The 25075-nt window shown below is 37.6% G+C and overlaps 2 protein-coding genes across 10 annotated transcripts in view; one reads left to right on the top strand and one right to left on the bottom strand.

Moving 5' to 3' along the window:
• Positions 1-25075, bottom strand: part of LOC134753714 (uncharacterized) — a 242851-nt gene that overhangs the window by 28938 nt on the left and 188838 nt on the right. The window lies entirely within an intron of this gene.
• LOC134754154 (coiled-coil domain-containing protein AGAP005037) overlaps positions 1-25075 on the top strand; it is a 245100-nt gene that overhangs the window by 44134 nt on the left and 175891 nt on the right. For 6 of the 9 annotated variants that reach the window (XM_063690268.1, XM_063690260.1, XM_063690264.1 and 3 more), the window contains exon 3: positions 9915-9950. The exons of 1 other annotated variant lie outside the window; for it this stretch is intronic. In XM_063690268.1, coding sequence (XP_063546338.1) covers positions 9915-9950 — 36 coding nt within the window. The remainder of the gene's footprint in view (positions 1-9914; positions 9951-25075) is intronic. 2 more of the 9 variants (XM_063690269.1, XM_063690261.1) reach the window with 1 other exon arrangement.

Genomic DNA, 25075 nt, shown 5'->3' with positions numbered 1-25075 from the left:
AAGATATACAAACTAGCTCGCTGTTTTCGCTCGATCTAGTCCTGAGCCAATCTCATCCAGAATGACCCGCAGTCTTCCGAATGTCATCCACCCAACGAGCCAACGGACGCCCGGCACTCCTTTCGTCTGACACAGTTTGTTACAACAACTTTTGTACCAAGTTATATTATCATTCATTCTTGTTAGATTAGATGGCCTATTATGGAAAGGCCTTATAAGTTTATAACTACTACAAAAATGTTTGGTTAATTGAAAGCCCCAGTGACCCAGGTGACTGTAACCATAGCAACGAGTGACAAAAAAATGTTGTTTCACCCATTTACAGCTTGCACATTTCCGTAGGGCAAGCGAATCTACAGTGTTGTGATTCTGTCTCTCTCTTTCTTTTTTAGGACACTGGGTCTCGAAAGTATTCGCACATCAATATTTTCAGACTTTTCTTTTCTATTCCACCTCGAGGTCCCATGGTACATGAGCCCTGTTTTTTCGTTGCTCGTAACTCGTAAGTCTTGTCATGACTGAGGATTCTGCCTTCGTATGTGAGGCAATGTGAATTCACAATTAACAAGAAAAAATCCTACTTCATATATCGCTATCTCATCTTTCGTGACGCTGAATACTGAGGATTACATAGTTACTTTAATCGGTGTGTCAAACAGTTTGTGCAACTGGCTCTTCTGTTTTATTTAATTAATAATTGACGTATATCTGACAAAAAAATCCATTAGAGTTTTGAATGATTCACGGTTAGTTTCACTAGACTTATATTGACCGGGATATAGACCGTGATTACCTTTTGTATTATTTGTGAGCTCCCGATATTTCGACGCATGATGCATGTAACTGCGTCGAAATATCGGGAGCTCACAAATAATACAAAAGGTAATCACGGTCTATATCCCGGTCAATATAAGTCTAAAAAAATCCATATTATAGTTCAAATACCAACTTGGAATAGCACATTAAGAACACTCAAGGTCACGCCGATTTCACGCCGATCATTTATCGGCGGCGGCGGCGTGGCAAAAAAGCCCGGCGCACACTCTAATTGAACGTTGGATTGCCTAACACAGCGTAATACGTATGCGAACAACACGCGAACGCGAAGCGGCACGGGACGGCGCCTTAATTAAATTGATACCTATAGAACTGTCCTACGTGGGCGATCTCGTTGCGAACGCGAACGCCTTAGTAGGAGGTAGTGGAGATATTATTGAACGATATACACGAAATCGAGCGGTCGAAATTCAAAAATCGGCCCCTGCTGATAAAACATAAAACAACCGGCCAAGAGCATGTCGGGCCATGCTCAGTGTAGGGTTCCGTAGTTACCCGTCCGTCAAAAAGTCAAAAACGGCTAGACCATTAGGTTCACTATATTTTTCATATTTTTTGGACCCATGGTTCAAAAGTTAGGGGAAAACACAAGTTTTTAGAGTTCCGTACCTCAAATCATAATTATAGAGCCTCGTGCGTCTGTCTGTCTGTTTGTCCGTCTGTCACAGCCGATTGTCTCCAAAACTACTGGACCAATTAAGTTGAAATTCGGTATACATATGTAAATTTGTGACCCAAAGACGGACATGTAACGTAAACAAATTAATTTTAAACACGGGGGCCACTTTTAGGGGGTTAATGAGAAAATTAAAAAATAAAGGTTTTCAAACTATTGTTACATATCAAATGAAAGAGCTCATTGTGAGAATCGCAAATATATTTTTCACATCACCTATTCGAAAAGGGAACTTTTCTTCCCTGCTAGGAGGGATCAAAGTGGCACTTTTTTGTTCAAGGACATTTTGTTGCCAGTATGAAATATTGACACAAAGACATATGAAATTAGTATGCATATAATCGATTACAATTTCTTTATAATCGATTACGTGCATACAATTTCTCTAACTTAAATAATATTCTGTTGTAATTTAAACAATAAATGTAATTAGCGTATTTTAAATTAATTAATAGCATATTAAAATTAAGTAAATTAATTAATTAGCGTAATATTTACAAAGAAACGTAAAAAAAACATTAGTTTAATAATTTAATTTTTATTTTGACATTTTAGGTCTCCTTAAACGTAGCCATAATTGTCTATGCAATTTAAAAAGTTTATATTTAAAAAGTTTTGTACAAATAAAGCATAATTATAAGGTTCTGTATGACTTCCGGTTCGAGCGCCATCTTGATAGTTAGCATCGTGATTAATTACTTTGTTTTTTGCTTATTAATATTGTTTAAAGTGTAATATCGATAGCTTATTATACAGTAAACTAATGTGGTAGTGTGCAGTGAATGGAGAATTAATTTTGAAGCGCGTTTAACCACCATCTTGGAGTCAACGGCCGGTAGTCCACGTGCTTCTTGTAAAGACTAGCTATCGATTTACAAGAGCTAACAAATCACCGTACACTGTCTTGTACAACCGTACAATTTTTGTCGTTTGTAAACCTCTCAATACCTTGATACTGGCGAAATAGTCCCACTGGGCTGAAGCCATAATTTTAAAAGAAGAAGGTTCTGTATTGTGTATAAATTTGTAAATACTTAGTTTAAATCAATAACTTTATAATAATAAATATAAGTGATGTCAGTCTTCATAGTGTTCTTCCGAAGATTTGGTTCAAAGGGGTAAGAGCTTACATTGTTACCAGAAAAATCTACAAAAATAATGTACTTGATTTTCATTGTATCATTTTAGGTGTTTGCTGCTGTCTTTGAAAAGATATTAGGTACATAATTATGAGCTGTAGGTACTTTTAATTTGTCAGTACAGTCACGTCTGAAAATATCGATACGGACAAAGTGCCAGAAGTATGTACCTATACTAAGGTCGTGTATACATATTTTTGGCACTGTCCGTATCGATCTTTGCTTAAAATAATAATGTTTTGAAACCTAATTATATGTATGTAATTTCCTCATAGGTGATGTGAAAAGCAGTATGTGTCACATGGTAGCAATGCACATGGTAGCTCAGGATTCTAGAATCATTATAGAATCCTTCGCTTCGTTTAGGATTCAATTGTACGCCCTCGCCGTAAATATATAATTTTGCTCCCTTGTGACACAATCTACTATTTTTATAATTTTAGGTTAAGCAGTTAGAAGTTATTCAAGAAAATAGGCAAAAAATGACCATCCTCCCCCCCTCCCCCTTTATATCTCCGAAACTACTGGGTATAAAATTTTGAATGTATTAGAAATGTGCAGTCAAGCGTGAGTCGGACTTAATTACTCGGTTTTTGATCCGACCCCTACGGGTTTTTTAAAGATTTCATTCACGTTTCACATAAAAAATACATTGTTTAAATTGTGTTATGTACGGAACCCTTGGAACGCAGGTCCGACTCGCACTTGGCCGGTTTTTTGTTTATAGTGTCACATAATAAATAACCGAGTAAAGTTGGATTAAAAGTCCTAGTTAGAGGTTATTTTGGGAATTAATTGTATCGACGAAGTGCCATAATTCGTGTATCGGAAGCTTATAAATTAAAGATAATATAATGAAGAACTACATATATTTTTTATCTACGCACATATCGTTAGTGCTCTAAAATGCGTTCAGAAACCGTAGGAAATTACCAGCATTATTACAACCAATTTTACTATGAGAACTTTCTTATCTGTGATAGTAGGTAAAATCTGTACTTTAATGTTATTACGTTATATATTTATATATTTTGTCGAGTAAAATGTTAATGTTGGGGTATAACGTGTACAAACATATAGACAAAAGTGGAATTCATATTCCTCCAAGTTTCCTATTAAGATAATATTCCCTGAAAAGGTATAAGCGCTAAATCCGGATTCAGCAATTATTTTCTATAACAATATGTATTTTTCCGCAAAGATATCTAGGACTTTTTTGTATAGAATTTAATAAGCTTTAAAGTTGCCTTACACCGTATTTTGACAGAGAACGTAGATTTAGAGTAAAACGCAAATTTCTCCAGGATGGTACACATTTTCCAAGATGACTGCGATTCCTCGAGGTTCCCAAATGTGAAATAGTGTGGACATGAAAAAGAGACCTTTAATTAACATACGTACCAAATTTCATAACTTTGGAAATGATTTCGAGGTTAGTCCTAATCCGATTGTGCTACTCAGAGAACCGCCTTAATTGCTTAGTTTTTGATCCGACCCCTACGGATTTTTTAAAGACCTCTCGTTTCACATAAAAAATAGGTACATTGTTAAAAATTGTTTAATGTACGGAACCCTTGGAACGCGAGTCCGACTCGCGCTTGGCCGGTTTTTTTTTCTCGATCGATTATTTCCTAAAATATTAAGTTGATCAAAAAATGGTTTTTGAAGACCCATTTCGGTTTATAAGACCTATCCAACGACACCCTAGGGTTGAAGCGAAAAAAAAAATCATCCCCACTTTTCATGTAGGGGAGCCACCCTAAAAAAATATTTTTTCTAGTTTTTACTTGACGACTTTGTCAGCGTAACTGATTTATATATTTGTGCCAAATTTCAGTTCTCTACCACTAACGATCAGCAAAGTCGCCGACGGACAGACGAACAGACAGACAGACGGACATGGCTAGAGAGCTGAAATTTGACACCAATTTACCTTTGCCTATTTGTACCGAGAGCTGAGAGTGGGGCAATTTTGAGTGGGGCGTAGGAATCACCGGGGCCACCTACTGGCTGGTTTCATGGAGAAGGAAGAACTCTATATGATGAACTTCTTCTTCAGGAAACGTGCCCTGACGGTGCAACAAGGAATGAGATCGACTTCATCATGTCGACGAAGAAGCAAATATTCAGTGATGTTTCTGTGATCAATTCGGTCAAAACCGGGAGCGATCACCGTATGGTAAGAGGCACACTGAATATACAATTTAGGCTGGAGAGATCTCGACTGATAAAGTCTACGCTCCGCCCGGCACCGGCCCAGCTTTCAGCTCGAACTTCAAAACCGGTTCGAATGCCTAGCTAGCGACATTGACGATTACAACGACGGGTTTGTGGAAGCTGTTCATACGGTCGGGTCCAAGTTCTTCAAGACTCGTCGTACAAGAACCAAGAAACTCTCGGACTCCACTCTCAAGCTCATGGAGGGGAGGCGTGAGATGATTCTGCAGTCGCCAGGTGACGTTGGTCGTTATAGGCAGCTCAACAGACAGATCTCGAAGTCTCTGAAGCGAGATATACGCCGATCCAATACTAACAGTATTGAAGAGGCTATCAAGCGCAACAGAGGTTTGAAGGTGTTTGCCAGAGATCTGTCTATTGGCCAAAGCCAACTGACAAAACTGAAGACCGACGACGGCAGGATCATTTCATCCAAACCTGAGCTCTTGGGAGAAGTCGAGAAGTTATATGGACAGTTATACACAACAACCCGAGCACCCGTCATGGATCTAGCTAGAGACCCTAGAGCTAGACTAACCCGACACTATACCGAAGATATCCCGGACGTCAGCCTGTACGAGATTAGTATGGCTCTCAAACAGCTTAAGAATGGCAAAGCCCCAGGTGATGACGGAATTACGGCCGAACTCCTGAAGGCGGGTGGTAAAGCAGTCCTTAAGGCCCTTCAGACCCTGTTTAGTTCCGTCATGCGCGAAGGAAAAACGCCGCAAGCGTGGAACAGAAGTATGGTGGTGCTCTTCTTCAAAAAAGGTGACAACACCTTGCTGAAGAATTATAGACCCATCTCACTTTTGAGCCATGTTTACAAGCTGTTTTCGAGAGTCATCACGAACCGTCTTGCACGCAGGTTTGACGACTTCCAGCCTCCCGAACAAGCAGGTTTCCGTAAAGGCTATAGTACCGTAGACCACATACATGCGTTGCGGCAGGTTATACAGAAGACTGAGGAGTATAACCTCCCCCTTTGCCTTGCATTTGTGGACTACGAGAAAGCCTTTGATTCGATCGAGACTTGGGCTGTGCTGCAGTCTCTCCAAAGGTGCCAAATTGACTACCGGTATATCGAAGTGCTGAAGTGTTTGTATGAAAACGCCACCATGTCCGTCCGACTACAGGGCCAGAGCTCGAAGCCTATCCATTGCAGCGGGGCGTCAGACAAGGAGATGTAATCTCCCCAAAGCTTTTCACCGCTGCATTGGAGGATGCCTTCAAGGTTCTGGACTGGAAAGGACGAGGCATCAATATAAATGGCGAGTACATCACTCACCTTCGGTTTGCCGATGATATCGTAGTCATGGCTGAGACCATGGAGGACCTCAGTGCGATGCTCGCTGATCTGAACAGAGTATCTGAACGAGTTGGTCTGAAAATGAACATGGACAAGACGAAGATCATGTCTAACGTCCGTGTTGTGCCAACTCCCGTATTAATCGGAGGCTCTGCGCTCGAAGTTGTTGACGATTATGTATACCTGGGAAAAACAGTCCAGTTAGGTAGGTCCAACTTCGAGAAAGAGAGGTCACTCGTCGAATCCGACTCGGTTGGGCAGCGTTCGGGAAGCTCCACACTATCTTTTCGTCCAAATTGCCGCAGTGTCTTAAGTCAAAAGTATTTGACCAGTGTGTGTTGCCAGTGATGACATACGGATCTGAGACGTAGGCACTAACGATGGGCCTCATAAGAAGGCTCAAGGTCACGCAAAGGGCAATGGAGAGAGCTATGCTCGGGGTTTCTCTGCGTGATAGAATCAGAAATGATGATATCCGCAGTTGAACTAGGGTTACCGACATATCTCGCAGAATTGCAAACCTTAAGTGGCAGAGGGCGGGGCACATTGCTCGCAGAACTGAGGGCCGGTGGAGCCGGAAGGTTCTGGAGTGGCGTCCACGTACCGGAAGACGAACTGCCGGTAGGCCTCCAACGAGGTGGAGCGACGACCTGGTGAAGGTCGCGGGAATTCGGTGCATGCGAGCGGCACAGGATCGGTCGGAGTGGCGAGCCTTGGGGGAGATAGGCAGTGGACGTCTATCGGCTGACATAATGATGATGATGATGATGATGATGATTTGTACCCTGTCATCGGTGTATCTCTGTGATATCTTCAGTAAATGTCAAAAGCTTTTATTACCCATTTCTTATAAAATGGGTTAGAGTTGGACCAAGAAAAGTGCAACAATTTTGATAGCATATGCAGTGCACGTGTTATTCATACGTCAGAATTTCATAGAAGTTTGACGTTTAAAATAACTAACTAACTTGTCTTAGTCTAACTCTGCCCAGTGAAATTAAGGGTTTCACCTCGGAATGAGAGATACTGGAAACTCGTATACACCTTTATTATGACGTATTAAAGGTTCTCTTAAAAATCGACGCATAGATCGTGTGCGCGTCATTAGTTATTCAAGGTCAAATGTCATACAAATCGGTTTTTCGCGGATATCAAAATTTCTATAGCTCCCATGTAATTTACATGTAGGGAAGCATTGATAAACATATAATTTGCGACAAGTTAGGTATCAAACATTTTTTTATGCGATTAGCCGTTTTCAAGATATACGGCATAGAAGACGCAGCGGCCAGCCAAACGCACTATGACGCAAGGTTAGCTGGTAATCTCTGTGAATAATATATTCTAAAAGGTTTTTTAATCGTTAAAATGACATTTGTGGGTCATATGTAGATTTTAAAACAAAATTTCCCCTTCTGTGGACATTAGTTAACAGCTTGTGTGCATATATGTAATTATTTTATGACATAGTTTCATATAAAAAGGGTACCCCTTTACGCAGGTTCAATTAGGAAAATAAGCTTTATAGCGTTTAACTTCAGGTATTTACAGGAAAGAGGTAGATTTTAAGTAATAATAATACAAAAAAAAAAATGTTTTCACAAGCTTTTATTTAACTGTTCGTTGTTCGTATGTAACTATGAAACTGGGCTACTAAATTTGCCAACCATTTCTCGGCTACTTAGTGGTTTCAGATTGAGGTAAAATTTGGCATACATTATAAAAGACCGACAATGTAATGACATCGAGCTGATCTGTTGATGGGAACCGATGGCCATAGAGTTCCTATGTTCCTGTGAAAAAAGTTGATTGATCCACCTGCACGTAGGCACACGACGACGAGTCGGTTAACTTAAACAGTAGATGCCTATGTTTTCCCAAACCTGAGTTCCACTAGGTACAGCCAGAGTTCAGCATCAGCTCTATGTTGGGTACTGCTCTCCCAAGTCCTCATCAAGGCCTGTCAGATGTCCAAAACATAGTGTGCCTATGTTGCGCCAAACCTGTGTAGCCGCCGTGCAGGTCTCGACGACAAATAAAAAGACTTCGATTTGAAGTAAACTTATAATCTTGAATAGGTGCTGGTTACGTTACGTTACAAGGTACAGTTGACGAAAACGGTTAAAGGGTGTAGAGGTGGTGGTTATAGTATGGAGGCTGATGCGAAAGTGATTAAGCGAAATTTGAATTTTAATAGTAAAAAGGTAGTTTAAATTTAGGTGCCTCTAATTGGCCGCGATACAAGTTACGTGGAGCGCTCCTAATGGTGCTTTTAAAAAAGCCTCCGCATGCTAACCGAGCCCGACGGCTGCGTTTAGCTACCGCATTATACAAATAAAAGGTTGCGTTCGCAACACCTGAGTTCCACTTGGTACAGCCAGGGTTCAGCATCAGCTCAGCTCCATGTATACTAAAACCTTCTCCAGAATGTAACAATAACAAAGTTAACAAACACTTTTCTGAAAACCGCATCAAAATCGATGCATGTCCCCTATGCAGCAGGGGAGATGGTTTTTCACGTCCGCCACGTTGGATTTTAAAATCGTTGTTGTTTTCGTAATGAGAAACCCGATAAACCATAGAAACGATACCCATGTTGATTTTCAGACTGTCACCATATTTCCTCCTCTTAGGGGTTGAATTTTCAATAAAACCTGAAACACGTGTTTATTATTTTATCGTTAGGAATACTCCTATGAAGTTTCGAATAAAATAGTCTTAACTAATCTTGCTTTCCCATACAAACTTTGGACCCCCATTTCACCCCCTTGGGAGGTTAATTTTGAAAAATTATTTCTTAGTGCACCCCTAGACCTTATAAGAAACCTACGTGCCAAATTTGGAATCTCTAGAACCAGCGGTTTGGGCTGTGTGTTTATATGTCAGTCAGTCAGTTTCTTCTTTTATATATTTAGATAAAGGATGATTAAATAACTGTATAGAAGGTATTATTCACCGATATTCACGATTGACCTTGCCTCATGTCTGATCACTGCGCTTTCTGTGCCCTATATCTTGAAAACGGCTCATCTCATGAAAAAATGTTTGGTACCTAACTTATCGCAAATCTTATGCTCTACAACTCTAACCTACATGTAAATAACATTGAAGCAATAGAAATTTTGATCGCCGCGAAAAACCGATTAGTATGACATTTGACCTTGAATAACTTCTGACGCGCACACGATCTATGCGTCGATTTTTAAGAGAACCTTTAATACGTTATAACGAAGGTGTATCAGAGTTTCCAGCTTATTAGCTCTCATTCCGAGGTTGACCCCCTTTTTAGGCTTAAAATGACTGGGCCAAGAGCAGAATAGTGAATAAGATCACCCGTTATAATTTATCTTCACACTATTACCTACAACAGAGCTCATGATTGCTCACATACTTACCTCTCATAAATAATTAAGTCTGTAATATTTGGTCGCTCTAAATCAAGGGCCTGACACTCTTTCATAGAGAAAGATAGTCTTATTGCGATTCCTATAAGAGGAAAGAGAAAATAGTACCATGCTTTGTCCTTATCACACCGGGTGGCATCATAGGTAGGAGGCGTCGGCGATATACCGAAATTTATAAGAGTGAAAGAGAAAAAATCCTATGGTGCCCAAATTTTATATGATTATATTATTCTTTCTCTTACCCTCGCTCGGTGGCGCGTCTATAACTACTTGTATATACTATGTCTATGCTCTAAATAAATAAGATATTGAGAGGCCTTAATTTGTTTCAGAAGATGATTGGCGCGGAGACGGATCACGGTTGGATGGTGAGTGTCTGAATGTTGCGAGCGAGATTTTGTTTCGCTTTAAATAATCCTAATAATCGCCTAATACAGACTTATTCTGTTTTTAATAGCAGGTTATGGACAGAGGGCCTACCGCGAACCTCGTTCGACGTACGTGTTGCCTCTCTGTCGCACTTGTAAATACGTACGTAAGTGTGACAGGGCGACAGTGCGACAGAGAGGCAACACGTATGTCCAACGAGGTTCGCGGTAGGCCCTCAGAGACCGGAATTATTATGGCATTTTTGAACTGTCATTGGGAGTTCTCATTTATTGACTTCCGGCGATACACATATATCGATACGTTGAACACAAAATATTAAAAAGTTATAATAGTTAATGGATATTTGACTGTAAAAGACTTCTTATTAGAGGTCTATTTATTTTTTGTTACTATTTATACAGGATAAATAGGAACAAAAAATTCATTATCAGCTTTTATCGCCGACTGTACTTTTCTTTAGAGTACAGGTAACTAATATTCATCGAGACGATATTAAAAACCCCAACCACAATTAGGTTGCGTTGGTTTATCACAGAGTTCCTATGGCCACCTCCTGTCTCCATTATCAGATCAGCTCGGTGTTGGATATTGGATATTGCATTGTCACCCGACTTACATACACGTGGCAACCGAAAGATTCCAAAATTGAAACACGAGCGTAACACGTTTTTAGGGTTTAACAAAATAATAATATAAAACATTACAAATTACAAATCAAATATTACGCATTGCGACCCTATGAGCCCAAACAATCTGGAATTTCCTGGATTCAACGGGCATTAATAGTAACTTTAAAGGGCCGTCACGATAGATCACTTCTTGGTCGACGTGGCACTTAAAGCTCCGCAATATCACTACATAGTATAAAACAGAGTCGTTTCCTGCTGTCTGTCCCTATGTATGCTTAGATCTTTAAAACTACGCAACGGATTTTGATGCGGTTTGATCCAAGAGGAAGGTTTATATGTTTATTACATCACAGCATTGCAACCGTGCGAAGCCGGGGCGGGTCGCTAGTCCTCAATAATAATAATACAAATCGAATTCAAATGAACGTTATTAAATAGCTATTTATTATTAAAAATCATATATCAGTTATGAGGAAACGACTTAAACTTGCGTCAAATTACTTTGCTATTCATATGGATAAAATACAACTCTTAGTTCATCCGTTTCTAACTGACGACTAAAAAAACCGGCCAATGCGAGTCGGACTCGCCCACCGAGGGTTCCGTACTTTTTAGTATTTGCTGTTATAGCGGCAACATAAATACATCATCTGTGAAAATTGCAACTGTCTAGCTATCACGGATCGTGAGATACAGCCTGGTGACAGACGGACAGACAGACAGACAGACAGACAGCGGAGTCTTAGTCATAGGGTCCCGTTTTTACCCTTTGGGTACGGAACCCTAATAAAAAAGGAGGAGGTTCTCAATTCGTCGAAATCTTTTTTTATATATGTCCCCCGATTACTCGTCTTCTAGAAGACGCCTGAACTGATTTGGAAAATTATTTTTTGGTTTTAAAGGTGTATACTTTTCAGGTGGTCCCACTTAAGTTTTATCAAAATCCGTCTATGAAAAATGTAAGCTGTGGTTAAATAAATTTAATTCCAACAATAGATGTCACTATTATTATAAAAGCCTGACCAGGAATAATATGATCATTGTCAAGAGGGCGCTATTATTCTCATTTATATGCCAACAGTTCAGTATAGTCTGAACAAGGTGGATTGGCAACTCGTTTGACTTACATCTACTTTTTATTCACCGTAATAAAAATCAGAACCCATTTATTTGGTCTGTACACTTTTTTTTATAGTCGGTACTTCTTTTTTGTCGTATAAAATTCATGTATTTTCTTACGTATCACACATAGGTCAAAATCGTCTAATTGCATCTTCTTTTTTATTTTTGGTTTGCATAAAACCTTCTCTCGTAATCCGCGTAATCGATGCCACCGATTTACCTAGAAATTTATATAAATTTACATATATCTATTTAATTTAGTCGTAACATACTAGAGATGGTGTGACTACTATTAGCCACACCATCAGCTCAGCTCAGCTCTATATTTGAAAAAATATTTCGTCTATCATGTTACTCCATTCTGGGAAGAGGCCTACATCCAAGATTGGATCACCAAAAGGCCACCATGATGATGATGATGATGGTCATGTTACTAGGTATATATTCCGTAACCTTACATAGGTTCTGCTACATTGTCAATTAACAAGATTGATCGTCTCCAAAGCCCATAGTAAATATTTTTCAAACTAAAACGCATTTTTGTTACTGTGTTTCCTCGCTTGTATAACATAACACTACAATAACTAAGTCGTAATAACCAGACTATAATGACATTTTGATTTGTTTATCTGTCACTCACTGGGATCTGTCAGCTCTGATGTTAATTTGGAAATGTTTCCCGTTTAGTTTAATTTCCCGAACTGTTCTTTTCCAGCAGTTTATTATTTACATTATTAACAATGTTCCGCTCCTGACTATGTATAGTTTTGGGCATTTTTGTCATTTATTATTTAATATTCAACACTTCAGTATTATTCAAGTAAACCGCCACAATGACACTGACAACAGTGACAACCTATCATTAAAATTGTTGCCAGTGTAAGAAATTAGTTCCAATGAAATTCCGCAACATGGCGCATGATCATATATTTCTGGTCAGGCTTTGTTGATAAATAATATGTGTTAGGAGAATGTGACATTTGGCGTCATCAACATTATTGAGCTTTTGTAAAATTCACAATGGCCTAGCAGTAAATAGGTACAAAGGGCCTACCGCGAGTGAACACCGTAGTTAGCAAATTGCGGGCATCTTTTTCTTTTACTCCAATTAAGGCGTAATGAGAATGACAGATAAAGATTCCCGCAATTTGCGAATTTCGGTTTTCGGAATTAATAAACCATTAAAACAATACATATATTTTCAAAATGGCGCCCGCAAATGAAAAAAAGGGTAATGGGGGGGGGGGGGGGTTGTTTTCTCGTACTTGCTTGTACGATAGCAATATGGGTACCAAATGAAAGCTAGTGATAAGACCATTTGTATGTTAACAGTCGGGTTTTTTTGTTTGTTTTAATAATAGTTGCAGGTGAATGTACCTACCTAACAGAAAATTATACTGTTTTTCACTTGATGTACTTTTCTTATTTTTTTTATATATTTGGGTAATGATTTTTAGACATTATATACAGGGTGGAAAGACACGACGACGATCCTTCTCGCAAAGGGGGGTTAGTTTAAGTGACGGAGAATCGATTCGTAATGTTTAGATTTTTGTTACGAACAATTAGTAAAAATATTAAAATTAACTAATCTTCTTCTTAGTGACAACCCTCCTATTACTACGTACTATCAACCTACATGTAAGTGTAATGTGACACTTATGTTTACAAAAATATTTGACATAAAATTGACATACGGCTAGTTGGGTGTTGTGGAGGATATATTTGTCTGTAGCTCGTAACGTCTCGTCCCAACAAGCAAATTATGTCGTAAGAAAGGCACCATTACGTTTCTCTTTCAACTATTTGGTCGAGAGATAGCTGTGTAAATGGTCAAAAGAAGGATCCGACGACGTTCTCTCGACGCGATTTGGGCGCACTTCTTTCAGCTTTTTAGTTGAAAGAATATCGTAAGTGTCATTGAATAGCCAAATAGTTGAAAAATAGTCATCAGAATCGCTTTCATTCGACTTATTTATCGTAAGATAGCAGCGCGGTTGCAATCACTCGACTTATTTATCGTAAGATAGTCATCAGAATCTCTTTCATTCGACTTATTTATCGTAAAATAGCTACCGCGTGACGGCCGGGTTGTCAAATTTAATTGAAGTGACAGAAAATAAAAGTAAAATAACACAACATACCTTTGTTAAATTTTACGCCAGCCATAATGATATTAGGTAACTTTGACGACACTAAGTCGTAGGTCTTACTTTCACGTGCGGAATAAAAATTTTCGTCTACATTTCTTAAATGTTAGTTAAAATTTTCAGGGGCCGCAAGATTATTCAATGGAATATTAGTCAGAAATAATATTAATTTAAAAGTTAATATGAATTCGCCATTTTGTCATCTCACTTGTCATCCTAAAAGCCTACTTTCAGCTTTTTAGTCGAAAGATAGATTTGAGAATACCTTTTTTCAACGTAAGTAGCGACATTTTGTGTTAGTTTAGGGGTCTTTAGGGTGAATGTTAAAAGTAAAACCATTATTATCCATCCCGTACTAGGCGGGGACCGTCTGATTTCAAACTCGGATTTCTCGGTTCGGGCGGAGTCACTGAGTATGTCACTTTCTGAGTAGGTCACTTTTGGAGTTCGTCACTTTCTGAGTATGTCACTTTCTGAAAACGTCACTATCGGAGTACGTCACATTCTGAGTATATCACTTTCTGAGTAGGTCACTTTCGGAGTACGTCACTTTCTGAGTACGTCACTTTCTGAGTATATCACTTTCTGAGTAGATCACTTTCTGAGTAGGTCACTTTTGGAGTTCGTCACTTTCTGAGTAGGTCACTATTGGAGTTCGTCACTTTCAGATTACGTCACTTTCTGAGTATGTCACTTTCTCAGAAGTCAGTCACTTTGTCAGAAAGTAACATACTTAGAAAGTGACGTACTCCGAAAGTGACGTACTTCGAAAGTGACGTACTCAGAAAGTGACATACTCAGAAAGTGACGTACTCCGAGTGACGTACTCCGTCCGAACCGATTTCTCACTGCCATTATCACTATTTTCAATATTAGGATCCGAGTCTTGATTAATGGGGATATTTCCGGTACAAGAACTAGTAGACGCTTCAGAAATCATGTTCAGGAATATCGAGAATATTTTCTACTGAACCCTCGTTAAATTTTTTTGATGGCACTTCACCCGCGGCTGCACCCAATGTCGCTGTTGTATGATCTATCATACGAGTGTACAATTTATAAACTTTAGGTCGGAAACCACCACTTCTTTTAATTTTTTTCCGCATTTAATATTGAACTAAAGCCAACGAGGTTTTTATTGTTATCATCAACAAAATGGCGATTAAATGTTGTAAAAGATTTCAAATAGCTTTCATTCGACTATTCAGCTGAATGATAGCCGTCAAAACAGCCTTTTCTCAACCTCAATATTCAATTCTACAGAAAGTCTTGCAGACAGCCATTATACGACTATTTGGTTAAATGAACCGCTTTTACTCAACAATTCAGCTGAATGATAGCCGTCAAAACAGCCTTTTCTCAACCTCAATATTTAAGTCGAAAGAAAGTCTTGCAGACAGCCATTATACGACTATTTGGTTGAATGAACCGCCTTTACTCAACAATTCTGCTGTCAGAACTGAATGTCGAAAGATGGCGCTATAAAAGCTGTTTTGATGACAAATTAGCAATTTGGTTACTTTTATACAACCTTCTTACGACATATCAGTCGTAAGAAGGCGATTGAGAGATACCTTTATACAATTATCGAGTAAAAGCGATATGAGTTGGTCGAGAGCACGTTTACTCGACAAGTTTATGCGACAAAAAAGCGTTCAATGCTAAACAGTCGAGAGAGTTGCTTTTATACGGCTTTTTGATAACGAGAGATCTTTCATACGACTGTTTTTCGACTTAATAGTCGAAAGAGTGAAGCTTATTCGACATAATTTGCTAGTTGGGGTAGTTTCGGCGGCCTTATAATTACACTCCCCGTATAACATAAGCAAATTTAAGTAATCGCGGGCTCCCAAGGGCATTTTGAAAATAGGTTCTTTTAATTTGCAATTTGTTTGCGTCACGGTTTTATCACGGGGAAAGGTGACAGTCCGTTTCCAACGGCATTACTGCTCCGACACTACTGCAGCCAGCGGCCTTCGGTGTTATTGTCAATTTCCATAGTAAAATGAATGACTATATCGACTGCACGTATGGTGATTTTAACGTTTTCCCGACCGCAGCTGCACTACTGCTCCGACACGTCGGTGTTATTGTCAATTTCCATAGTAAAATTAATGACAAGGCCGACTGCACGTAGCATGGCCATTTTTGTGTATTTAGTGTATTATTATTGCAACTGAGGCTGCAGACCGCACGTCAAATCTGTAACCTGCACTGAAATGTCTTTGGGTCACAGATATTAGTAGTTCTAAGCAAAGAGGATATAACCATATATGTTACTGAACCTAATGAGTGTTGTCACTTGCATTATTTTGCATTAAAAGTTAACTGCCTATAACTTCAAAACGGTTACGAATATGAGCCTAGTTTCCATAGAGGAAATACAGTACTAAATCCAAACAATCCCCCCTTTGCGGAAAGGATCGTCGTGCCTTTCCACCCTGTATATAGGATATTCACAGTAATTTGGTATAAAATTTGGAATAAATGATGACTCAAGTTAGACCGGGCCATGTCCGGGCCGGAGCTTCCGGCGCTTCGTTTTCTATGGAAAGCACCACGTGATCACCTGTCATGTCATAGAATAGTAAGCGCCGGAAGCTCCGGCCCGGACGCGGCCCGGTCTAACGTGACGTTACGTCAAATCTAGATTGTGAAATCTTGGACGTTTTCTAATAATTTGTTAGACCAAGTAGTGAAAATGTTACAGTATGTTATATTATATATTTGTAATCTACTCACAAAGCCCTTTCACTTGGTACCCCACATGGTATGTTTAAAAGAATGAGAAAAAAGTTTGTACTGCCGACTTTATGACGTCACAGCAACTACCCCCACCGGTCCCACCACTTTTGCGGTTTTCATCTCATATATTTGTGTTCAGAATATTATACTGAATGCACTGATATCAAATATACCCATATCCGAGACGACATGAGCGAAAATCGATTTCTAGAAGACTTTTCGAGGAAAGGCCAAGCCACTATAATTAACAAACGAGATCCATCCATCATATATTTTACATACTTCACAATCTTCACATAATATAGGAGAGTCACGCGACCAAAGAAAGGCAAACGTCTGTCTGAATAAACGGAAGAACAAGGAAGCAGAAAAATCATTTTTATTTTATTCCGGACTACCTATATATTGACCGACATATTTTCAAAGGAATAAGTACTTCTGTGGCATACCTACTTCCATGAGAATCAGGCATACTATCTCCGGCTAAAAATTTCATGTTTACGTTAGTAATTCCTACATATTTATCTTAAAAATAATAAATCAGTAGGTATAGGTACAAAAACTTGTCAAGTGACAACCCCGTGCCGACACTCGCAGCTCGGTCATAAAACTGCGGCGCGCAAAGAAGATTCACGGTTCGTGCGCGGTTATAAGTTTCAATTTTGCTTGCAGGCGGCGAGTGTAGGTATAATTTTGTACCTAAATCTGGCTTTTATGAAGAAGTGAATTTTCTGTACGGTAGTACTATTAGTTATTCTGTGTACATATATAAGTTTGTGACCCAAAGACGGACATGTAACGTAAACAAATGAATTTTAAACATGGGGGCCACTTTTGTGGGGTAAATGAGAAAATTCAAAATAAAGCATTTCAAACTATATCGTGTTATATATATAAAATTGAAGAGCTCATTGTGAGAATCTCTAAAACCTTTTTTTTTTTCTAATTTTAGAATAAACAATTTAGAAGTTATTCAAGAAAATAGGCACAAAATTACCATTCCCCCCTTTATCTCCGAAACTATTGGGTCTAAAATTTTGAAAAAAATACACCAAATAGATCTTTACATAAAGATTACAGGAAAATCTATTAGAAATTGCAGTCAACCGTGAGTCGGACTCAATTACTTAGTTTTTGATCCGACCCCTTCGTGTTTTTTAAAGACATTCCACTCACGTTTCACATAAAAAATACATTGTTTAAATTTTGTAATGTACGGAACCCTTGGAACGCGAGTCCGACTCGCACTTGGCCGGTTTTTTCTTAAATTGAATCAAAAAGAATTTTCAAAACATATCAAGTTTGGGCTCCTCCAGATACGATATGGCTAATTTTTTTTGTACAATATACCACAAATGATACGTGATATCCTCATATCGAACCCCAAAAAAGCAATTTTAAAAATAATTTTATTTAGTTTTTTTTTTTGACACAGTTTTACTTCAATACCTATTTTACGAGACTTATGGAACTGTACTGCAGATACGGTACATATTAATCATACGTAAATACGTAATATCCATATATCGAACGGGAAATACCTCTTTAACCCTTTAACTTGACTCCAAACTTGGTATGTTTTGAAAATTTTATTTGTTTTATTTGACAAAAAAAAAAAATTGCTAATATGTAATGATGATACTTTTAGAATCGCCTCAAAAAGCCCTTTCGTGTGATACCACACACGATAGGTTTTTGAAAAAAAAAAAAGTTTTTTTCCATACAAAAAAAAATGTTTCAGCACACCCCTCCTAAGGGATTTTTTTAGGAACTGCGGGTCAAAAAATTTGTTTTGACCTCTTAGTATGCCTGTGCCAAACGGCTAACCTGTACATCGATTTGCGGTTTTTCATTGAAATTGGGCTAATACTAATTCCTAAAAATACGTATGATACCTCATAGGATTCGGAATGATGTCTAGAAAAAGTATTCGAAGCGTTTATTCCCACATAAAAAAAGTTCAAAAGCTATTAACAAAAAACGGCCAAGTGCGAGTCGGACTCGCGCACGAAGGGTTTCTTGAAGTAGGACAACGTCAATGTCATTGTCATGCAAGATTTTGTGCAAACATTCTGTCTTAGATTTACTAATACTCTCTATATTTAGTTGCAAAACGCGAACTGATGGTCCAACGTTCCTTGTTTTTGGGCGCTTGGAAGTGCCGTTTTTAAAAGCATCCGAATTCATATTGAGTATGGTTGTTGAAGTAGAGTAAGCTGCGAGACCTTGAAGAGGCAGTGCAGCTGCCAAAGTTGTTGCGCTCTTAGCACCACCCGGGGATCACGTGTAGGGTTATCTAAGGTAATTCCTACGGACGTGGAGCAACATCGACTGCCTCCTCATATGCGGAGAGAAAGATGCCTTGGCCTCGAAATACAAAAGATGCGGGCATCCCCAAACTTACCTGTCCATGAAGACCTTCACGATTTTAAAAAGACCAGACTTAAGTCCCGCCATCCTCCAGCGCTGAGATTCCACGACCCAGCACCAACGTGCAACTTACGGGACTCCTGGGAATCTGAATGGGAATCTAGATCTCTCCCTGGCGACGTCTTCAAGCCTAATACCAAGACTCGACCTGCTGGCTTTGAGGAGCCCCGACGCGTCTGGTGCATGCTGAATCGGATAAGGACCGGAGTTGGAAACTGTGCTTACTTATGGCACAAATGGAACTGGTGCGAGTCACCAGTATGCCGATGTGGAGCACCCGAGCAGACCGTACACCACACGGTATTTGATTGTTCTCTAACCAGATACCATGGGCAGGTGGAGGATTTCACCACCTTAACCAAGGAAGCGGTACAATATCTACAAACTGTAAATCTCTGAAGTAGAGTAACACAAAAAGCCATACGAAAAAAAAAAAAAAAAAAAAAAACGAAGGGTTTCGTACTATTACGCAAAAAACGGCAAAAAAATCACGTTTGTTGTTTGGGAGCGCCATTTAAATATTTATTTTATTTTAATGTTTCGTTCATATATTCAGATTTGTGTATGAAAATGTGAAACTATTATTTCTAAAATAAATTATTCGTCCCTAATTTACACAAAATTTATACCAAATTTGATCTCATAGCAACAGATAGGTAGAAATAGAGGCAAACTGGACCGCAGAAGCCGACTTTTCCCCTCCCTTTTTGGGGGGTAGCCGGGACTTAATCTCGTAGCTAGTGCGTCAGCTCAGCATTGTATGAACCAAGGAATAATAAATAGTGTTAAACGATATCCCCTGAGGCCAAAGTGCATACTCACTTTACTTATTTCGCCTACTAAGAGGCAAATCGCGACTTTGTTATGGTTTATCGATCTTATCACCAGGCATCGTAAACTGCGAGCGAAATCCATTGAAATGATGTACTTTGACTTGACAACAACCCTGTAGTCCTAGTACTTCAATGGATTTCGCTCGCAGTTTACGATGCCTGCTTATCACATCACTAGATTATCGACATTCAATGTCGACTATTGCGCATCACTTTTCTGTCTGTTTACGTATTTAGAAACTTGACCCCGCCCCTAAAATTTGTGCGATAAGGACAACTGCAGCTTAGGCGAAAAATCCTGCGTAAAAATCTCAAAAATCGAGGTTTTGTACTCGACTGTTTCCTCCTCCAAAACTTAACCAATCGTAACCAAATTTGGAAATCTAAATGATTATGAAATTGTCTGTTTCGGACTGTTTTGATTTTTTGGCTAATTGATATCAGTTTTGAATACCACGCCTCTCATTGCGGCATAGTCAGTGAGGCCATTTTTGGCCATGTTTGAAGGGCTCTAGCGCCTTAAAAAACAAAAATATCAAAAAAAGCAAAACATACCGACACAGATATTGACAATATTAATTTGTGTTGAAAAAAACATTCCTCTAGCTTCAAAAACCACGGAGGAAACAGTCGAGTACGTAAACGTATGGAGAAATGACCACTCCTGTTGGCTCTTAACGTCTTTCAGATATTTACTATGCTTTTTCCGCCAAGTTGCCGCCAGTAGCCTAAATAGACCTGTACCAATAACTTCTGAGGTTATAAGAATATTAATGTTGCTTATTTTTTATATATAGTTTCCAGACCATATACTAAACCTAAAAATAATATTTTGTGTCATCCTAGGTATTTGCTTAGGTAGAAATTTAGGTATTTCTTTTTTCAATCAGCATTCTGTAAAAAAAATATTCGAGACGAAATTCTTTGTTTCCCTGTAAAGGCAAAGTGGCTTCCGACGTACACACGCATTTTGTGTCATTTTCATCCACGGGTATAATGGCATTTAATAAATACCTAATATTGATCCTAAAACGCCTAAAAAAATATTAGAGTCGGTAAGTGAAGTGTTGTACTTTACAGAACATTGTTATATGTTATTCAAACAAATCTGTGTCAAATTCATCCACCGCTTTTATTTTAAAAAAATTTTTTTCTTATTAACACCCTGTATCTGCCACAAAAAAAAATTCATATTATTAAGTTTACGTCTACAATATTATAATACCACATTGAGACATCATTCATAATTTGGGTCATTTTGATCCACGGTTTTTTTACTATCTGGCAAAATAAAACTCAATTGAGCAAGAAGGGCGTGCGCGGGGAAAGGTACCTACGCGGGTGGGGTGCTTATTATACTTGCCGCAATATCAGCTGGCGACTGAGATCTTAATACTATCTCCTTTACCCTTGTTAAGACCAACCAAGAGATGGCATTATGAGCTGTCTCGCCACTTAGTTTTGCGATACAGTGTATTTATTTCATTCGGAGGCATAATTACATTGTCTTATCAATCTTACCGTAGTAGGTATATAAATATAATTAAAAATAAACTGTAGGCTGCACTCCTCATACTGACCAACATTTGTGACGTTCCTAATCAAAAGGTACCACTTTCTCTGACAGGTTATTTGTATAAAGATATAATCAAATTTCGTCTTTATGGTAAACGACAAAGTGGTACCTACCTTTTGATTGAGAATGTCACATCAGCGACTTAAAAATTACTTTTGTTTCGATTTTTAGTAGACTTTTTAAGTTTATTTCAAGACGCAATTTATTGTGATTTTTGTTATGTTTAAGCGTGGCAAGCAACATTAATTACATTGATGATGATGTTCATTAAATACAATATTTTTTCATACTATACTGAACTGTCACCCTATACATGAGAATGAACAGCGCCCTCTTGACAATGATCATATATTACTGGTCAGGCTTTAATATGTGTCATAATTTAGTAAAGTCCAGTTTAGTGAAAGCGTTTTTTTTAAATATAAATTAAGGGTTGAATAAAGAGGAAAGAAAATTTGATTATTTTTGCGCTACGACGCACGGTTTAGGAGATACAGCCCTATAAAGTTTTTTTTATTGTTTTTTTCTTTTTTACATTGTGTTTTTTGTATATTACTTTGGGGTTTCATAAAGGGGAACGAAAATTTAATTATTTTTGCGCTACGACGCATGGTTTAGGTGATCAAGCCCTATAAAAAAAACTCTTTTTTTTTAGTTTTTTTTGTATAAATTAATGGTTACATAAAGGGGACCGAAAAGTTGATTATTTTTGCGCTACGACGCACGGTTTAGGAGATACAGCCCTATATAGATTTTTTTCTTTTTCTTTTTTACGTTTTTAAATCTTAATTAAGGGCTTCTTAAGGGGAACGAAAATTTGATTATTTTTCGCTACCATGCACGGTTTAGGAGATACATCCCTAAAGTTTTTTTTGTTGTTTTTTTTTCTTTTTTTTGTCATTGCGTTTTTTGTTATTACTTTGGGGTTTCATAAAAGGGAACGAAAATTTTATTATTTTTGCGCTACGACGCACGGTTTAGGAGATACAGCCCTAAAATGATTTTTTTCTCTTTTTCTTTTTTGCGTTTTTAAATCTTAATTAGGGGCTTCTTAAAGGGGAACGGATATTGATTATTTTTGCCCTACGATGCACGGTTTAGGAGATACAGCCCTATAAAGTTTATTTGTTATTATTTTTTTCTTTCTTTTTCTTGTGTTTTTGTATATTATTTTGGGGCTTCATAAAGGGGAACGAAAATTTTATTATTTTTGCGCTATGACGCATGGTTTAGGAGATACAGCCCTATAAAGATTTTTTTTAATTTTGCGTTTTTTTTAAATATAAATGATGGGTTGCATAAAGGGGAACGAAAATTTTATTGTTTTTGCGGTACCACGCACGGTTTAGGAGATACAGCTCTATAATTTAATTTAATTTAATTTAATAAAGTTTTTTTTCCTTTTTTTTTTTTAAGTATTAATTACGGGTTTCTTAAAGGGGTTTTTTAAATTATATTTGCGCTACGACGCATGGTTTAAGAGATACAGCCCTATATGTTTTGTTTTTTTTTTAAATTTTGCGTTTTTTTTAAATATAAATTATGGGTTGCATAAAGGGGAACGAAAATTTTATTATTTTTGCTCTACGACGCATGGTTTAGGAGATGCAGCCCTATAAAGATTTTTTTTGTTTTCTTTTTTCATTGTTTTTTTTGTATATTAGTTTGGGGTTCCACAAAGGGGAACTAAAAATTTGATTATTTTTGCGCTACGACGGTTTAGGAGATACAGCCCTATAAAGTTTTTTTTGTTTTTTTTTGTTTTTTTTTTAAGTATTAATTAAGGGTTTCTTAAAGGGGAACGAAAAATTGATTATTTTTGCGCTACGATGCACGATTTAGGAGATGCAGCCCTATAAAGATTTTTTTTGTTTTTTTTTTTCATTGTTTTTTTTGTATATTAGTTTGGGGTTCCACAAAGGGGAACTAAAAATTTGATTATTTTTGCGCTACGACGGTTTAGGAGATACAGCCCTATAAAGTTTTTTTTGTTTTTTTTTTTCATTGTGTTTTTTGTATATTACTTTGGGGTTCCGTAAAGGGGAACGAAAATTTTATTATTTTTGCGCTTCGACGCACGGTTTAGGAGATGCAGCCCTAAAATGTTTTTTTTTCCTGTTTTTCTTTTTTGCGTTTTTCAATCTTAATTAGGGGTTTCTTAAAGGGGTTTTTTTAATTATTTTTGCTCTACGATGCACGGTGTAGGAGATACAGCCCTATAAAGTTTTTTTGTTATTTTTTTTCTTTTTTTTTCATTGTGTTTTTAGTATATTACTTTGGGGCTTTACAAAGGGGAACGAAATTTTTATTATTTTTGCGCTAGGACGCATGGTTTAAGAGATACAAGCCCTATAATGATTTTTTAAAAAATGCGTTTTTTTTTTTTAAATATAAATTATGGGTTGCATAAAGGGGAACGAAACTTTTATTATTTTTGCGCCACCACGCACGGTTTAGGAGATATTATATCTATATATATAGCTATAATAGCTCTATAAAGTTTTTTTCCTGTTTTTTTTTAAAGTTTTAATTAAGGGTTTCTTAAGGGGAACGAAAATTTGATTATTGTTGTGCTACGATGCACGGTTTAGGAGATGCAGCCCTATAAAGATTTTTTTGTTGTTTTTTTTTTCATTGTGTTTTTTGTATATTACTTTGGGGTTCCGTATAGGGGAAAGAAAATTTTGTTTTTTTTGCACTACCACGCACGGTTTAGGAGATATAGCTCTATAAAGATTTTTTCCTGTTTTTTTTTTAAGTATTAATTAAGGGTTTCTTAAAGGGGAACGAAAAATTGATTATTTTTGCGCTACGATGCACGATTTAGGAGATGCAGCCCTATAAAGATTTTTTTTTGTCTTTTTTTTTTATTGTGTTTTTTGTATATTAGTTTGGGGTTCCATAAAGGGGAACGAAAATTTGATTATTTTTGCGCTACGACGGTTTAGGAGATACAGCCCTATAAAGTTTTTTTTTGTTTTTTTTTTATTGAGTTTTTTTTAAATATAAATTAATGGTTACATAAACGGGACCGAAACGTTTATTTTTGCGCTACGACGCACGGTTTAGGAGATACAGCCCTATAAAGATTTTTTACCTTTTTTTTCTTTTTTGCGTTTTTAAATCTTAATTAGGGGCTTCTTAAAGGGTAGCGAAAATTTGATTATTTTTGCGCTACGACGCATGGTTTAGGAGATACAGTCCTATATATTTTTTTACAATGCATGTGCTCGAAAAGTGCGTTTCCTACGGAGCCATATCGTGCGGAAAGTACTGCTTTTCCGCACTAGTGCTTTTTGTTTTCAATTTTTTTTTTACAGTACATATGGTGCTACTTTCTCGCACTAGTGCGGAAAAGAGCACTTACCGTGCATATGTCGAAAGTTTAAAGAGCCATATGTACTGTAAAACGTACGATACACGTGCGAATGGGTAATTCGCAACTCGTGTCGATTTAAAACACTCCTTTTAATAATTAAACTTATTTGCCATGATATGTTTTTTTATTTACTCGCACAGTGCATAGTAAAACATTGTATGATACACGTGCGTAAAGATGATTTCCGCACTTGTTGCATAAATAGCATTTTTTTTAATCAAAGAATGAAAGAAAGTCAC

This window comes from Cydia strobilella, chromosome Z (assembly GCF_947568885.1).
Source record: "Cydia strobilella chromosome Z, ilCydStro3.1, whole genome shotgun sequence".
Lineage (NCBI taxonomy): Eukaryota > Metazoa > Arthropoda > Insecta > Lepidoptera > Tortricidae > Cydia > Cydia strobilella.
Note: the sequence above shows the minus strand (reverse complement) of the source record. Positions and strands in the feature narration are given on the sequence as shown.